At 35.8% G+C, this 16,892-nt stretch overlaps 1 protein-coding gene across 2 annotated transcripts in view; it reads right to left on the reverse strand.

Moving 5' to 3' along the window:
* PNPT1 (polyribonucleotide nucleotidyltransferase 1) overlaps window positions 1-16,892 on the reverse strand; it is a 45,543-nt gene that overhangs the window by 7,451 nt on the left and 21,200 nt on the right. For both annotated transcript variants that reach the window (XM_090281314.1, XM_090281315.1), the window contains exons 14-24: window positions 16,199-16,269; window positions 14,533-14,569; window positions 12,348-12,414; window positions 12,160-12,249; window positions 10,769-10,822; window positions 3,803-3,909; window positions 3,284-3,355; window positions 3,134-3,197; window positions 2,655-2,738; window positions 2,255-2,338; window positions 31-137 (exon numbers count right to left, since the gene is read on the reverse strand). In XM_090281314.1, coding sequence (XP_090137440.1) covers window positions 31-137; window positions 2,255-2,338; window positions 2,655-2,738; window positions 3,134-3,197; window positions 3,284-3,355; window positions 3,803-3,909; window positions 10,769-10,822; window positions 12,160-12,249; window positions 12,348-12,414; window positions 14,533-14,569; window positions 16,199-16,269 — 837 coding nt within the window. The remainder of the gene's footprint in view (window positions 1-30; window positions 138-2,254; window positions 2,339-2,654; window positions 2,739-3,133; window positions 3,198-3,283; window positions 3,356-3,802; window positions 3,910-10,768; window positions 10,823-12,159; window positions 12,250-12,347; window positions 12,415-14,532; window positions 14,570-16,198; window positions 16,270-16,892) is intronic.

Raw genomic sequence — 16,892 nt, forward strand, 5'->3', positions numbered from 1 at the left:
GGAAAAAACTGTTATAAGATCTATACTTACATCATCTTTGCAGATTTCAGTAATGAAGTCTCTTGCTTCATGCATAGCACTGGGTGTTGGTGCAAATACAGAAAATGTTTCTTCATCTACTTGACTAATGCTTACACCTTCAAAAAAGATAATTTAACACATTTAAAAAAGATAATTTAACATATTAAAGTTAACTAGCTCTTATTCTTAAAAGTGGATATGTGCAGAGAGTGACCCAGAAGCAGCTGGGCAGGGTTGTGCTGTTTAATTAATGCTTTATTTTATTTTTTAAAATATGCTTTATTGATTATGCTGTTACAGTTGTCCCAATTTCTTTTCCCTTTGTTCTCCTCCACCCAGTGACCCCTGCCCTCCAGTTGTACCCCCCACCTTTAGTCCATGCCCATTGGTTGTACATGTAGTTCTTCTCAACATCTTCCTATCTACTCCACTCCCTCCTACTATGCTTCTTAATTCCTGTATCATCTCCCTCTCCCCCCCCAGCTGACCTCCCCCCAATATGTTCCCCATACCTATAGTTCTTTTCCCACTCTCGTTGCCTACTTAGTTTGCCTTTGTTTCAATCCCCTAGCTTCTGTTGTTGGTTGTGATACAGTTTTCATTTTAATGTTCATAATTTTGATCCTCTTTCTCCTAAACAAATCCCGTTAACATTTCATATAACAGTGGTTTGGTTCTGATGAACTCCTCCAGTTTTACTTTGTCCTGGAAGCACTTTCTCTGCCCTTCTATTCTGAATGACAGCTCCGCTGGATAGAGTAATTGTGGTTGTAGGTTTTTGCTTTTCATTACTTTGAATATTTCTTGCCAGTCCCTTCTTGCCTGCAGAGTTTCTTCTGAGAAATCAGCTGATAGTCTTATTGGGACCCCCCTTTGTACGTAATTCTCTTCTTCTCTCTTGCTGCTTTTAGGATTCTCTCTTTATCCTTAATTTTTGACATTTTGATTATAATGGTCTTGGTGTGGTTCTCCCTGGGTCCAGTTTTTTTGGAACTCTATGTGCTTCCTGGACCTGTAAGTTTATTTCCTTCCCCAAGTTAGGGAAGTTCTGCTTCATTATTTTTTCACATAATTTTTCAATTTCTAGTTCTTCTTCTTCACCTTCTGGCAACCCTATGATTCGAATGTTGGCCCGCTTATAACTGTCCCATAGGTTTCTGAGCCTCTCCTCATTTTCCTCACTTTTCATTTCCTCTCTCTGCACTGGTTGACTGTTTGTTCCTTCCCTATGTTCCGATTTGTTGATTTGATCCCTGGTTTTCTTTCCCTCACCACTTGTTTCATATGTGTTTTCGTTTATTTCAACAGGACCAATCTTCATTCCGCTTGTTTATAACTTCATACACTGGACTTCCATGTCGCTTTACTTTCTGGAACTTCTGGTTATTTCTGGTTTTGCGGTAAATGTATTCCTTCTTAGTTGTGAAGGGAGATGGAACATGCCAGTCTAGGCCTCCATCTTGGCCAGAAGTCTGTTTAATCAATGCTTTGGAATGAAGGGATTTATTTACCAAAAAATACACATTGTACCCCTGCTATGTATTCAACATGGTGCTAACCAATGTCCTGACTGCTTTCTCGCAGTCCCTAATCTGGTGGAATAATGTATATAAGTTTTAATTTTGGATGGTTTAATTTTGCTCCCTTAATTATGAGTAGAAACTATACTAAAACTCTTTCCTTACCTTATTTTCTTTCTCCCTCTTATCCATTAGAGTGGTGAACATTTGGATGAGGGATGAAATCCTATCAGTTTCTCCACCTTAACTGACTACTGTGACTCTGCTTCTCACTCTCAGTTACCTCAAAGCTGGTAAGTTTTAGGTAACCCAAAGACTGCCTCCAGAAAAAGAAAAAAAATTAAAGCATACTATTCCTACACATACTCTTTAAATAAGAGCAAATAAAACTGAAAAATGGCAGAAGTAATTGTAAGAAAAGATTAAAACTCCTCTAAAGTAAAAAACTAAACACTTTTCTAAATGTTTGGTTTTAAATTGTTGCAAAAAAACCTGAGGAATTCTACATTACCCTTGAATATAGTTAAGCATGATCACTTGCTAATTTATTAATAGGCATAAAGAAAACTTACAGTAGCGACATGTCTGTTATATCCTTCTCTTGGTCTTTCTCTCATTTACCAAACATATTTTTGGAGCAACACAACAGAAAATGAAATGGCAAACTTACATGGCCTAGCATTAAATAAACCCGGACTTCATACAACACTTACCTGTTTCAGCCTGAAGTTTTTTTAAATTATATCCACCTGGTCCAACAAATTTTGCTCGTTTTGATAATGGAACCTGAACAGTTTCTGAAATGTAGTACAGACGAAAATATAAATAGCCCAAGTACATATCTGAATCCAAAACATAGCCTCATCACTTTTGTTTGGCCTAGACACATGTAAAAGTATTTCAGTATAAAACAGAAAAACAATTTTGTTTCTTGACTAAAATTACTGTAAGTTCTAATGCCAAGAATATTCCCCCAAATTTAAAGTATTTAAATTAATAAAAAGTATTTAAGAGAGTTTTGTGTATGGAGTTAAAAATATTAAAAACAGTAATATACTTTCAGATATTAATATTTACCTTATCATGAAATCAGTAATAATTTTAACATATTACCTACAACAGGCCCATTTTCTTTTCTGGATGCCCGAGGTTTTGAAATAACTTTGTTCATAATCTGTAATATTTCCTTCTTTGCCACTAGGAGATTAAAAACAATAAAAATAACTACATAAAATATGATCAGATATAGCAGCAGTGTTCTTAATTTTTATGGCAGAAAATTCAACCTCTTTAGCTTAATAATCAAAGCTCTTCACACTCTAGTTGCCTTGTCAATTCTACTCATTCATTCTCTATAAACCCTATCTTAGAGTTACTTAATTTGTAAAAAATGAATGTTCACTGGTCTTCCACTTTGGTGGTTAGTCATGTGCCTACTACTTCTTGCTCTAGGGGGTTACATGAAACTTCATTTTCTAAAGCAATATTTTATAATAAGCCTATTTTTTAATAATAAGTCTACTGAGAATTATAGTTCTATTATCAAACTAGACAATGATGAAAGGAGAAAGAGGCACACTGGCTTGGCTTACCTGAGGCTTGCTGAATGGCCTCCATTACAATTTTTAATGGTATTCCAGGTAATTTAATATCAGCCTAATAAAAGCAAAAAAATTCTATAAATATTGATTCATGGTATTATTAAATATTACAAAAATGAAACAAGATGAGTTTAAAAATACCTGCAATGCAGTTATTCCCTTATTAGTGCCGGCTATTTTGAAATCCATGTCACCATTGTAATCTTCAATTCCCTTAAGGAATTTAAGAAATTATGATATGGTTTTAAGCAAAAACAAAATTTACTCATCATCATTGTAGAGGAATTAAAAAAACAGCTTTAGAAGTAAACTGTTTCCTCTAGGATAACACAAATATTTTCTCCATTAATTACTGCCAATTTATGACTTCTTAAGTTACAAATATTTCATCAGAAAATCACTATTTTTCGATCATGTTTTCTCCCTAAATGAATAAGGATTAATTTACAATCATCTTAAAGTGAGCTACCTTATGGATACTTATACTGTGATATATATTTTTAACTCACATCCTATAAAATCCAAGGAGTATAGGCGGAGGAGGAAATTATGAACAAGGGTTTGTTTCTTGAGTCCTAGTAGCATTCCTCTAAGCATAAGATGCTTATGAAGTATATATAATCTTTACCATTAACTATTTGAAAGTGTGAATATACTTGCCAGAATATCTGTCAGCAAACGATAATCTTCTATTTCATCCTTGTCAGGATTGTTTTTGGTGACCAATCCTATTGCCACACCCGCAACAGCAGATGAAATAGGAACCCCTATAATTGAGAAAGAACTTCTGTGTCATGTATACATCAGCCTAACGCATGTATTTATTATTCTGTTGACAATTTATTTTAATTGAAGTGGATGGTATTTTAAATAGAGTTGCCAAAACTAAGCTGAATGGTCTTAATAAGTCATCTGACTACCTAATTTTTCTTAAACATATAATAAAAGCTCCTTAAAACAACTTTAACAGGTAATCGCTCTTCTCAGCACAAATCTAATAATAGTAAATTTAACTCTTAAAGTAATCTGTTTCTTGGCCTTTCTGCTTTTGGTACTTTCTTTTTGAAAGAAATTCTGTATTTGGCAAACCCTTCCAGCCTGGACCCCTTAGTCCACCTCCCCATGAGATCCATCATTAGGTCTTAGTGTCCTCCCAGAAAACTTCTGTTCACAACTGTGAATATAACTGTAATCTTTTATTTTCTTTATTTACTCGTGGAACATACTAAACACATTCGCTATTATGAATCTTGCTTTTTTTCACTTAACATCTTAGATATTGACATATAACAGCTCTACCATATGCCTGAATTATCTGCATAGCAATTCCTGTATGTTTGTAAGTCACACAATAGAAGCGGGATTACTGAGTCAAAGGGTGTGTGGATTTATGTGTTATACTGTCAAACTGCCCTCCAAAGAGTGTAGCATTTTATACTTTAATCAGCAGTGTATGAGGGTGCCCATTCTATAGTCTTGTTAATTCTTCTTAAATCTTTTGACCTTTGCCCATCTAAAGGGTAAAAATGGTACCTATTGTTTTTATGAATGAGGTTGAACTTTCTTTTCATGTTTATAAACCATTTATAGTTCTTTTTCTGTGAATTGTGTGTTCATGCCCTTAAACCACTTCTTGGTTGTTAGTCTCTTTCTTACTGATTCACAAGAGCTCTTTCAGTATGAATAGCAGATCTTTGTTTAATATAAATGTATACTATTATAGTAAAGTATATTATATATAATTTCTAGACTGTTGACTTTATTATGAATCTTTTTCCCTATACAGAATTTTAAAAGCTATATGCAATCATGGTTCCTGGTATTTGCTTAGAAAGGTTTTACCCCTTTAAGATTTTGATAATTTTTTTAAAAAGTTTAAATTTTGATCACTTGGAACTTATTTGGTATAATGGAGTGTGGTAGGGATCTCATTTCATATTCTCCAAGCATCTCACTTATGCCCATTCTTATGCCTAATGGAGATGACTTACTCTCCCCCTTATCTAGTTCTCTTTGCTAAGCCCTGGAGATGTATAGCCAATTTGCATATCGGACATCTCCAGCTAAATATTTCCGAAGCACCTTAAAAAATTATATATATGTATTTAAAATTTAATTACCCCCAATAAATCCTTTTTCTTCTGCATTCCCTACCTTGGTTGAAAGCAATTAATACACTCATGCCAGAATCAACATTTCTTTCCTTATTTCCTATCTCATCAAAGATATGATTAGTTTGTTCTCTAAAGTGTTGAGAAAGTTCTTTCCCCTAAATATTGAAATATCCATTAATTACTCCTATAGTCCAAATCAACATTATTTCTTGCCTTGCCAACAATCTTCCTTGTCTGGTTTTCCTGATTTTAGTCTCTCCTCCCAGCGCCATTGCGTCCCTTAAGGATATCATCTAGCTAGGAAGCTCCCCTCCCTGCCCCAAAAAACCTAAAAAAAAAAAAAAAAAAAAAAGGCAGGTTCAAATCATGCCACTCTACATAAAATCCTCCAAGTCCCCCATTATCTCCTTTCAGGAAAATTTTATACATGTTCTTTGGGAAACAGTACGTATCCTGTTCCTAGAAATTTCATATTCACACTAGCAATGGTAAGGTCTCTTTAACCCATAAACAAACCTGCTTAATCCTGCTCAAATGTACAATACTTCAGAACATAATTTTTATTCACTGTATACAATAATCAACATCCTATGGAACACTGAGTTGTGAAATGCTGGCTTTAAGTTCAAACTCCTTAGCACAACAATGACCTTTAAAAATCTGGTCCCAGTTCATTACTTCATCACTTCCTTAAAATATGTATCAGAAACACACTGTTGTGCTTCACAACTCTGAACATACTACTTCTTTTATAGGAAATTCAGGCTGTGTTCCTAATGTGCTTGGTCAACAACTATTCAATCTTTAAAACCAGATGAAATGTAGCCGTCTATATAAAGACAATTACCTTCAACCTAGTTCCATCCATATTGTGCATATTTATACCTTGTATATATTTTATCTCTTTGATTTGTCAGTATCTTTGTTTGTTTTTGCACCTGTAAAAACTGTTTAAAAAATGGGTACCATTTGTATCCCTGGAGCATAGAGCAGTGCCTGACATAGGGCATGACAAGTACCCATATTTGTTTTCACTTTTTTAATTTTTAACTTTTTAAAAATTATATTTTATTGATTATGCTATTACAGTTGTCCTGATTTTCCCCCATTTGCTTCCCAACATCCAGCACACCCCACACCCTCAGGCAATGCCCCCACCATTGTTCATGTCCATGGGTTGCATATAAGTTCTTTGGCTACTCCATTTTCTATACTGTGCTTTATACCCCCATGGCTATTCTGTAACTATCTATGTGTACTTTTTAATTCCCTCACCTCTTCACCCACTCCCCTACATTTCCCTCCCATCTGGCAACCATCAAAATGTCCTCTGTATCCATGATTCTGTCTCTGTTCTTTTTGTTCACTTAGTTTGATTTTAGATTCATTTTAGTGTTCATAGTTTTGATCTTCTTTTTCCTAAGTTAGTCCCTTTAACACATTGCATGCAGGTATTTTGTGCCGATGCATTAGGGTGGGAGTGGGAGATTTTTTTGAAAGATGGGCGCAAATGTTGTCATTATGTAAAATCACTATAAATTGAAAACTACTTTGAATTTTCTTTACGAAACTTTGGTTTTCTTACCTTAGAATGTATTGTTCATTGTTATTATGAAAGATAAAGGCACTCTAGGCACACTTTGCGAAAAACGTAATGTCACCTGCACACAATGTTAACGTTTCATATAATAATGGTTTGGTGATGATGAACTCCTTTAGTGGTTTTTTTTTTTTTTTCCCCCCTTGTCTGGGAAGCTCTTTATTTGCCCTTTGATCCTACAGCAATCTTGGTTGTAGGGCTCTGCTTTTCATGACTTTGAATATTTCTTGCCAATCCCTACTAGCCTGCAAAGTTTCTTTTGAGAAATCAGCTGTCAGTCTTATGAGCACTCCCCTGTAGGTAACTAACTTATTTTCTCTTGTTGCTTTTCAGATGGTCTCTTTATCTTTAACCTTTGGCATTTTAATTATGATATATCTTGGAGTGGGCCTCTTTGCATCTATCTTATTTGGGACTCTGTGTGCTTCCTGGACTTGCATGTCTACTTCCTTCACCAGATTAGGGAAATTTTCTTTCATTATTTTTTCAAATAGATTTCCAATTTCTTGTTCTTTCTCTTCTCCTTCTGGCACACCTATGATATGAATGTTGGACCTCTTGAAGTTGCCCAGAGGCTGCTTATTCCTTAACATTCCAAATCACTGATTTCATTCTCGGCTTCACACACTCTACTGTTGTTTCCCTGTAAATTGTAACTTATTTCAATTAGTGTATTCTTCATTTCTATCTTGATCTTTTTTATTCTGCTGAAGTCCTCACTAAGTTCCTTGAGCATCTTGATAACCAGTGTTTTGAACTCTGCATCTGATAAGATTGCTTATCTGCATTTCATTTAGATCTTTTTCTGGAGTTCTGATCTGTTCTTTCATTTGGGCCACGTTTGCCTCCTCATTTTGGCAGCCCCCTGGTGTTTGTTTCTATTTATTAGGTAGAGCTGCTATGACTCCCTGTCATGGTAATGTGGCCTAATGTAGCAGGTATCCTGTAGGGTCCAGTGGCACAGCCTCCCCTATCACATGAGCTGGGTACTCAAGGTGCCTCCTTTTCGTGGGCTGAGTACACCCTCCTCTTATAGTTGAACCTAGGTTGCCGTTGGCTGATCAATGGGAGGGATTTACCCAGGCCAGTCAGCTGCAAGGACTGGCTTTGACCACTGACCACCAACTTCCATCCTCCATGGAAGATCAGGGGCAAGATGGTGCTCTGATGTGGTCTGTAGATATCCACTGGGTGCGCAGACCCTGGGTCTTCCCAGGTGGTGCAAGCCAAGGCCAGCCCCCACCTGTGCTTTGCCTGGGGCCACCCTGCCTGAGCTATAAAGCAATGTGAGATGACTGTTACTTGTGCTGGACTTGGAGAGTCCCAGATGAAGCCAAGCTGTGAATCTAGGCTGGCTGCTGCTACTGCTGAGCCCGGGGCTGAGGCCAGCTGTTGCTTGTTTGAGAGGATTTAGGAAGTTGAGTCAAGACCAGCCATTCATATGGAAAAGCTGCTTGGGTGGGCCTATAAATTGAATGGGGTGGAGTCTCTGGGGATCTCCAAGGCAGGTTAAACATCATTAGACAGGCTGAGTCTCAGATACTGCACAAGCTTGCTGGCTCTGTTGGGGAAGGGTTTAGCACAGGGATAATAGCCTTGCTTGCTTTGATGCCAGACACTTCGACTTCTCCCAGTATGCTACTGGTGCCTTTCATGCTGCTATCCTGGTGCTGGAGCTCAGAGGGAGTGAGTTTGAGTAGGTGAGTCTGTGTGTGGGTTCTTTAAGAGGAACTGCTTGGAGCTCTAGCAGTTTCTTCCACTGACTCAATCCCTGCTGGTTTTTGCAGCCAGAAGTTGTGGACACTTACTTTCCTGGCACTGGAACCCTAGGCTGGGGGGCCTGGTGTGGGGCTGGGACTCCTCACTTCTGAGATATCACTCCTGAATTTTTATCCATTGCAGGTGGGTGTGGGACCAGCCCTTTTTGCCTCTGCCCCTGCTCCTACCAACCTGGATGAATGTGGTTTCTCTAATTCCATAGTTGTCAGACTTTCATTCAGTTCGATTTCTGATGGTTCTGAATGGTGGTTATTCTATATTTTAGTTGTAATTTTGATGTTGTTGTGCAAAGAGGTGAGCCATGTCTGCCTATGCTACCATCTTGACTGGAAGTCCACAAGTACTCATGTTTGAATTCAATTGCATACCCTTTACTGGCACTTCCCACAGAGCCTGAACATTCATTCTTGTCATATTTAATTTTTTAATATTTGGCTCCATATTTTTAAATCCTGTTAAGATTTATTTCAGAGATCAGAAATATTTAACATCAGTCACCCACTCCTTTTTATCAGTGTCCTTTTTATCAGTAGGCCTGTGTTCTCAGTCAACTCAAGAACAAAAACACTGCAAAAGATAAGGTGTAGGATGAGGCATCCTGAAATTTTCCACTTAAGACCCTGGTCCTATCTACTGATCAGATTAACCAGTCCCCTTGCCTCATTCTTTTCACCTATCATCCAGTCTCAATTTCTGCACCATTTATACAAAGATCATAAGCTGCCAAGGCTGAACTCTAGATACACTGCATAAATAGCATCCTCCCTCCTCACTCCAAAGCTAGTAATATTTTTGAAAACAAAATGAGTATAATATGGCATTAACTTATTTTGAGTCCCTCCGGTTGCTTCTCCACAGCCCTCTTCCCTTATAAACCAATTCTTTTTATAGTGTATTTAAGAGTCTTGCCAAGGGTCACTTTTTGGTTCACTGGGTTTTACTTTACAGAAAAGAACCTTTCTTATCTTTCAGAAGAATCTTTTTGTGTCCTGGGTATACTAAGTAGTCTCTATGATTTCTCAAATACTTTAGTTATTTCATCTTCAAGTTCTTATCACTACTCAGGATGGGTTTTTGCCTAGAACAAAAGATCTGAATTCATTTAAAACAGTTAAAAACTCTTATAATCTCCTTTCAGTTCATCTTTTTCAGAATTTGTTCTGTTTTTACAGCCTGAGATTGGAAGACTGATGAATGTAAGCTCCACAAGGGCAGGGACTTTGTTTTGTGTCATGAGAGCTTAGATCAGTGCTTGGCACTGATGTGACATACAGTCAGGATTGTTGAATGAAGCTGAAAATAGAAATAGTATTTTACCAGTTACCTTAAATATCAGATTATGTTTCCCTTACACTGAACACAACTAGAATAGTGCCTATAACTGCCGTTAGCTTTTTTCCCTTTGGCTTAAATTTTAATCTTTCTCAATAATGTTATATATTCACAACATTCTTTCATTTCATCCTTAGTTAGGTTGTCCTGTCTTTCACACCTGAATTGTAAATGTGTAAACTTATAGGGGCCTTTTTGTGTGGCATCTCGAGTGACTTTAGGTTCCTTTTCTCTTTCTTGAATAGCATCAGAGATGACTGTTTGGCAATAATTGTTATCAGAGCCTCTTAACATTCTGACTTTTTCCCTAATGGTGTTTTAGACCCAGAGATTATCTGAAACTACTGCTGTCTTTTTTCCTAAAATTCTGTGTACACTTTATGAGTGGTATTGTTCTTCTTATGACTTTATAAATCAGCTGGAAGATTACATGGTTATTTTCCCTTATTGCTCCTAATACTTCTGCTTGCTAATCCAAACTTCTTTGCTGAATGTAATCAGCTATGGAGCTCTCTACCTTTTGGAAGGTGAGAAAGCTCGCTGGGTCACCAAGGTGAGTAAATAATCTCAGTGTACTGTTTTTAGCCAAAAAGAAAAAAGAAAAAAACAAAAAGGAATTCAATATCTGTATAGTTGTAAAATTAAAACTGTACTTTTTAACATTTTGCTTCTGGCCTGTTTTGGTTATCAGTAATCTAAATTTGCCAAGTCTTACTAACATCCAATTTTAAAGAAACCTTATATTTTATACTAATCAAGTATATATAAAGCATTAGAAGTTTTGAGACATAATTCTTTTACCTGCATCCATTAATGCTAAACTTCCACAACATGCAGATGCCATAGAAGAAGATCCTATAGAAAGAAAAACAATTTACTTTACAATATATACTGATTTTTAAAAAATATACTAAATTATTAGTATTGGTTATTTCCTTACAAATATTCAATTATAACATAAAATTTGATATTCTTTTGTTCTTTTAAAAACACTTAAGGCAAACTCTCCTACACCATGAACTACAGAGTTACAGGGTCCTCTGATGGCCATTAGCCATATGTGGCTACTAAATTTAAATTGAATTAAATTCAGTCCAATGGATAGCACAGATATTGAGAACTTCCATCATCGAAGAGAGTTCTACTGGATAGCAGTGCTAGATATTCTGATTTTAAGAATCTCAGAAGAACCAGCATGCCTCTTTTGTTGTTTAATCAGAAGGCAGTTAAAGATACTATAGGGCTGAGCCCTGGCTGGTGTGGCTCAGTGAATTGACCACCAACCTGTGAACCAAAGGGTCGCCAGTTCGATTCCCAGTCAGGGCACATGCCTGGGTTGAGGGCCAGGTCCCAAGTTGGGGACATGCGAGAGGCAACCACATACTGAAGTTTCTCTCCCTCTGTTTCTCTCTCCCTTCCCTGCTCTCAAAATAAATAAATAAATAAATAAGATATTTAATAAAAAAGATACTATAGGGCTTTGGCTCTCTCACTGGGTATAAGCTTATTTTGCTTCTTAAAATAATATCTGCTTAGCTGGGTAGCTCAGCTGGTTAGAACATCTTCCCAATATGCCAAGGTTGTGGGTTTGATCACCAGTCAGGGCACATACAATAATCAACCAATGAATACTTTAATAAGTTGAAAAACCAAAATCGTATCTCTTTCTCACTTCCTTCCTCTCTCTCAAATCAATAAATAAAAATTAAATAATCTATGACTATCTGATCTATGTCTGCTACATCTTTGAGAACTCTGTACCGTTTTCTGCCTTTAAAGACTGTAACTTGCCTTGACCTGTGGACTGATTTTTTAAATTTTAATTTGATCTTTTAACCCAGCCTCTCTCTGTGGTGTTTAATTATATCTGTGATAAATGATAGGTGTCCCCTGCCTAATTTTGGCCCTTATTTTCTTCAAACTGGCCTTACTCTATGGTTTGTGCAAATAAACAACCCAAATTGGATCTATTATAACAAATACATAAAGAGAAATATTTGTTTTATATTGCTTTCCAAACATCTAATTCGATAAGAACAGAAATCCAGGCGAGTATACAATTAACATATCTTTATCTTGCAATGGGTTTAGGTACCATAGTGATAAACAATGTAACATTAGTTCTGAAAAGTTAAGAATATAATAGGGAACCTGGTCTTTTTAACTAGGAAAAATGTATTTCAATGCCATACCATTTGACTCCAGGACTTCAGATGTGACTCTTATTGTGAAAGGAAAATCTTTGGGAATAACAGGATACAAAGCTTTCTCAGCAAGAGCACCTAAAGTAGGAAAAAAAAAAAAAAAAAAAAGCAAAAAATGTACTAAATCTGTAAGAATACCATATAAAATTACAGATTTTTACTCATGATGTACTCACCGTGCCCAAGTTCTCTTCTGTTTATACCAGTGACTTTGCCAGTTTCATTTGTTGCATAGGGAGGAAACTTAAAAACAAAACAGAAACAACCCATGCACATATAAAACTGACATGGAAAGATATCCAAAACATATTACCAAAATAATAAAAAAGTAATGAAACTGCAGAGTCCCATTTTGCTAAAACAAAAAAAGTAAATTTATATATATATATATATATATATATATACAGGAAATGTTCAGACATCTAAAATATATAACGAATTGCTAAAAGCAGGTATTTCTAAGTGTATATATGCATCACAGTGGGAAGTAAACGATTATGGGAATTTATACCATAAATTTCTATTATGTTTAAATTATTAACAATAACAAGATATATTTCTGTAATAAGAAAAAAAAATTTTTTTTCCACGTTGAGGAAACAGAGATCTCTTCCAATAAGGGTTTTACTTTAGCCAGAGGTTGCAAGCTTTTATTTGACTAATGCATGGTCTTAAAGGGATATGAATTAGTTGCGCTCATTTAAAAAATTGGGATATTTCCCATAAAAATCTAGAATTCCAGTTCTTTTAAATAAAATATTTCTAAGGAGTAATGAAATATGAATCTGATCAAGGCTCTGGATCTAGTAGTCACCTTGCAGGAGGTAGAAGGACAGAGGTACGTCTTAAAGGCTGTACTATGAATGTGTAGTCAGCACCACCCGGACTGTGGTTAACGCTACTGTTTAAATGGCTCTGGGGCTTCAACAGATATATAAAGAAAAGAATGTAATGAAGGAGAAATCTATGGGTTAAAAGAGACTTAAAGAAATATCAAAATTTTAAAAATGGACAAGACTTAACTACAGTAGCTAGGGAGGTACACTAGAAACAAAAGGAAGTGATTACTATAAAACTTAGGAGAGTAGTTACTTTTAGTGAAAGATGGGTGTGTGAAGACTGGGATGAAAAATGTGGAGTGGTTTCTGGGGTGACTGGCAACATTTTATTCTCTGACTTGGGTGGTGGTTACATGGGTGTCTGCTTTATGAAAATGCAGTAAGTCATCTTTTGTTTTATATAGTTTTCAGTATCTGTATTTTATTTTACAATAAAATTTTTTTTAAAAAATGTGATGATACGCCCTGGCTGGTGTGGCTCAGTGTGGATTGAGTGCCAACCTGTGAACCAAAGTGTTGCTGGTTCAGGGCACATGCCTGGGTTGTGGGTGTCAGGTCCCCACTTGGGGGCATACGAGAGGCAACCACACATCGATATTTTTCTCTCTTTCTCCCACCCTTCCCCTATCTCTAAAAATAAAATAAATATTTTTAAATATGTGACGATACAACACAGCCCATATTTTTGCCCTATTTTCTCCCCTACCTCTTTTCCCAATATCAGCTACAGCTACATTTTTCACAGCTGCCCTTTTAAAAAGAACTGCTATGTGCTCTTCAGCTTATGATAAAGGATGAGCTTCTGTAGCATCTGGGTATATCCAGAACAGGATATTTATAAGGGACTTCAGACCTGTGAGAATCACCAGGTTTATGGATATTTTCTAGCATATATTACATGAAATGTTCTCTATTAATTATAGCAGGTTCACCAAAACTGAGATATTGGGATTCTGGGCAGCCAACAACAGTCACTAAAGGTGATGTGACTTGCTACTTTACACTAGCCTCCCAGTGTCTATGCTTTAAATACTTAAAAGTACATATCATGCCTGGTCCTTTACAGTTAGTTGTGAATAAACTCAATCACAAACTTAATTATATATAATTTCATATAAAGTACTTTAATATTAAATTCTTCAGTTCTTTGACTACTAATTAACCGAGTAAAAATATGAACATATAAATGAACAGCAAGAGAAGGTAATTTGCCAGTTGAGGTATTTGGAAAGCTCCACTTTTGTTTGATATGTGAATAAATACACATATTGTTTACTATACTTTAATGTATGACTCAGAACAGGAACTTGCTGACTGGACAGCTACTATTATCTCTCTAAATCCCTTCTGTATGCAATAAAATAAAAGCCCCCCAAATCCACTTTAACAGACATATGATAAAACGAACATTGTAAAATGTTAAAAGATTGAACCTAGGTAGTGGCTATACAGGTATCCACTGTAAAATTCTTTCAACTTTGCTGTATCTTGAATATTTTTCATAATATAAAATTCACCTTACCTCATAGTGCAGCATGAAATTTTTATCCTTTATCCCACTACAAACAAAAAACATAATATTCAAAACATCATACAGATACAAATTTAGTTCAATAAACAAAAAAGATTTAACGGGACTTAAATAATTGGGTATCAAAGAGAGTTGATCTGAAACTGAAAACAAGGAGAGTTAGAAGAATGAGACAGTATTTTTTCTGGGGCTTATGACTAAATTCCATACAGAGTGAGGAAAACAATTTTGCTTTAAATACAACAAGCACTTAAGTATCCAGATTTGAATACTACCACTATATCTATCTATCTATCTATATATAGATAGATAGATAGATAGATATAGTGTTACATATGTGTGTGTGTGTATGTTATTAAGCATTAATAACTATTGGGAGAATCCTAAATTTTATCAATTCATAAGTTAAATCTCCATTATGATCTTTCTCTCAGTCAACATGTAAAATGAAGAGCAGTAACTGAAATGGTATAGCTGAGAGCAATCAGAATATTTGACAGGCAAAGATCTTTTCAGGGTTTGAAGCTGTGTTGCCTCCAAGAAGAGAAAGGACTCAAAGTGAAGAAGGGCAGAGCAACCAAGTTTTGACACAGATGAGAATTTATAATACAAAATATAAGAGCTCCCCCCCAAAAAGATTATGATTATGATGAACATTCTGATCTTCTACAAACAGCTTCACTGTCAATTTTATTAGATACAGGAAAAATGATTAGTGATACTATCATGAAGATACCAGGGATTATCCTCATCAGTTGAGCGGTGGGAAGAGGGAGGCAGTCCTGTAGTCTTCTGAGACCCTTAACCAGGATACAGGAAGTAACCCTGTTAGGCACTAAGGAATGAAAGAGCTATGTGGCTGTGAGTCCTAGGACTCTCATGCAGTAATCCTGGGGGGGACTGTAATATAGATTCTTATAGTATAGGAATCAACAGTATTTTACGGCTGACTTTTTAGGAACAGAGGAGAGCCAAATATTTCTGAATACAAATTCAAGTGTGCCTTGGGATTAGACAACGTTTTTTTTATTTAGTAACAGCCCCCAGATTCGTTTCAGCTACTGGATTCCTACTTATTTATTTGGTTTTTTCTTTATAATTGAAAAACCTAATCATTCAATATTCCCCAAGAAATCTGTCCTGAGGAATGGTTCTAGAGACAGAGAATAAACTAAATGTACCCATATTAAAGAATTAAATTCTTTTTTTTTTTTTTAAGAATTAAATTCTTTACCAATATTTGTTCCAACTAATGAATTAAAAAGACAATATTAAAAAAATCCCCTGAAATTACTATCATGTAATCAGAAAAAAGTAGTACAGAGGTACAGGTTTTTATTTTTTTATTTTAAAGATTTTATTTATTTATTTTTAGAGAGAAGGGAAGGAAGGGAGAAAGAGAGGGAGAGAAACATTGATGTGCAAGAGACACACTGATTGGTTGCCTCTCCTGCCCCCAACCTGGCCCACAACCCAGGCATGTGGCCTGAATGAGAATGGAACCAGTAATCCTTGGGTTTGCAGGCTGGCACTCAATCCAGTAAGCCACTCCAAAGAGGGCCAGAGGTACAGGTTTTTTAAAGTAATAATGAATAATAATATACCACATGAGCTTCATTTATACACTGGAACATGATAACCAAAAAACATAACTTACTTTATAGCTGTCATAATTCGGTCTGACTTAATACTGGATTCTAATGAATCAAATGTAACAGTACAAAGCACCTAAAGAAGAAGAAACAAAATTCTTCAGGCTTTAATTTACTGACAACAAAGATGAAAATGAAAAATATCTGAAGGACCCTATTAACTCTTAAAGAAATGGGATAAATATAATCTATACAAATCTATACATGGAACTTAATACAGTAATCATCAATAATCCAAAGGTATAACATCACACACACTATATATGAAGAACACTGTAACAGAAATGCTAGGGGACGAGAAAGGAGTACTGTAGTTATAAAACCTGACTATAAAGAAAGCCTCAGTACAAACAGGCTACCACAAGCAAAATTAAAAGGCATATGAGAAAGAGGGAGATGACACATACAAATTCTGATAACTGAAAAGAAGTAATATTTAAAACACATAAGAAATCACTGAAAAATAGCAGAAAAAAGGTAGTAAACCATATTTAAAAAAGAAAGAAAACTGGCCAAAGGATATGAACAGATAAGTCACAGAAGAGCAAACTTGAACCACTGCTACCACTTTGTACAGCTCCAGGCACACTATGTATGTAAAAATAGGACCTTAGAGGTGTGCAGCCCCCCAGGGTATAGGTTATACTATAACCATGTTGACTGGCTGTTATACAGATACCTTGCTCATAATAAGGGTAA

This window comes from Furipterus horrens, unplaced genomic scaffold (assembly GCF_987537825.1).
Source record: "Furipterus horrens unplaced genomic scaffold, mFurHor1.1.pri manual_scaffold_6, whole genome shotgun sequence".
Lineage (NCBI taxonomy): Eukaryota > Metazoa > Chordata > Mammalia > Chiroptera > Furipteridae > Furipterus > Furipterus horrens.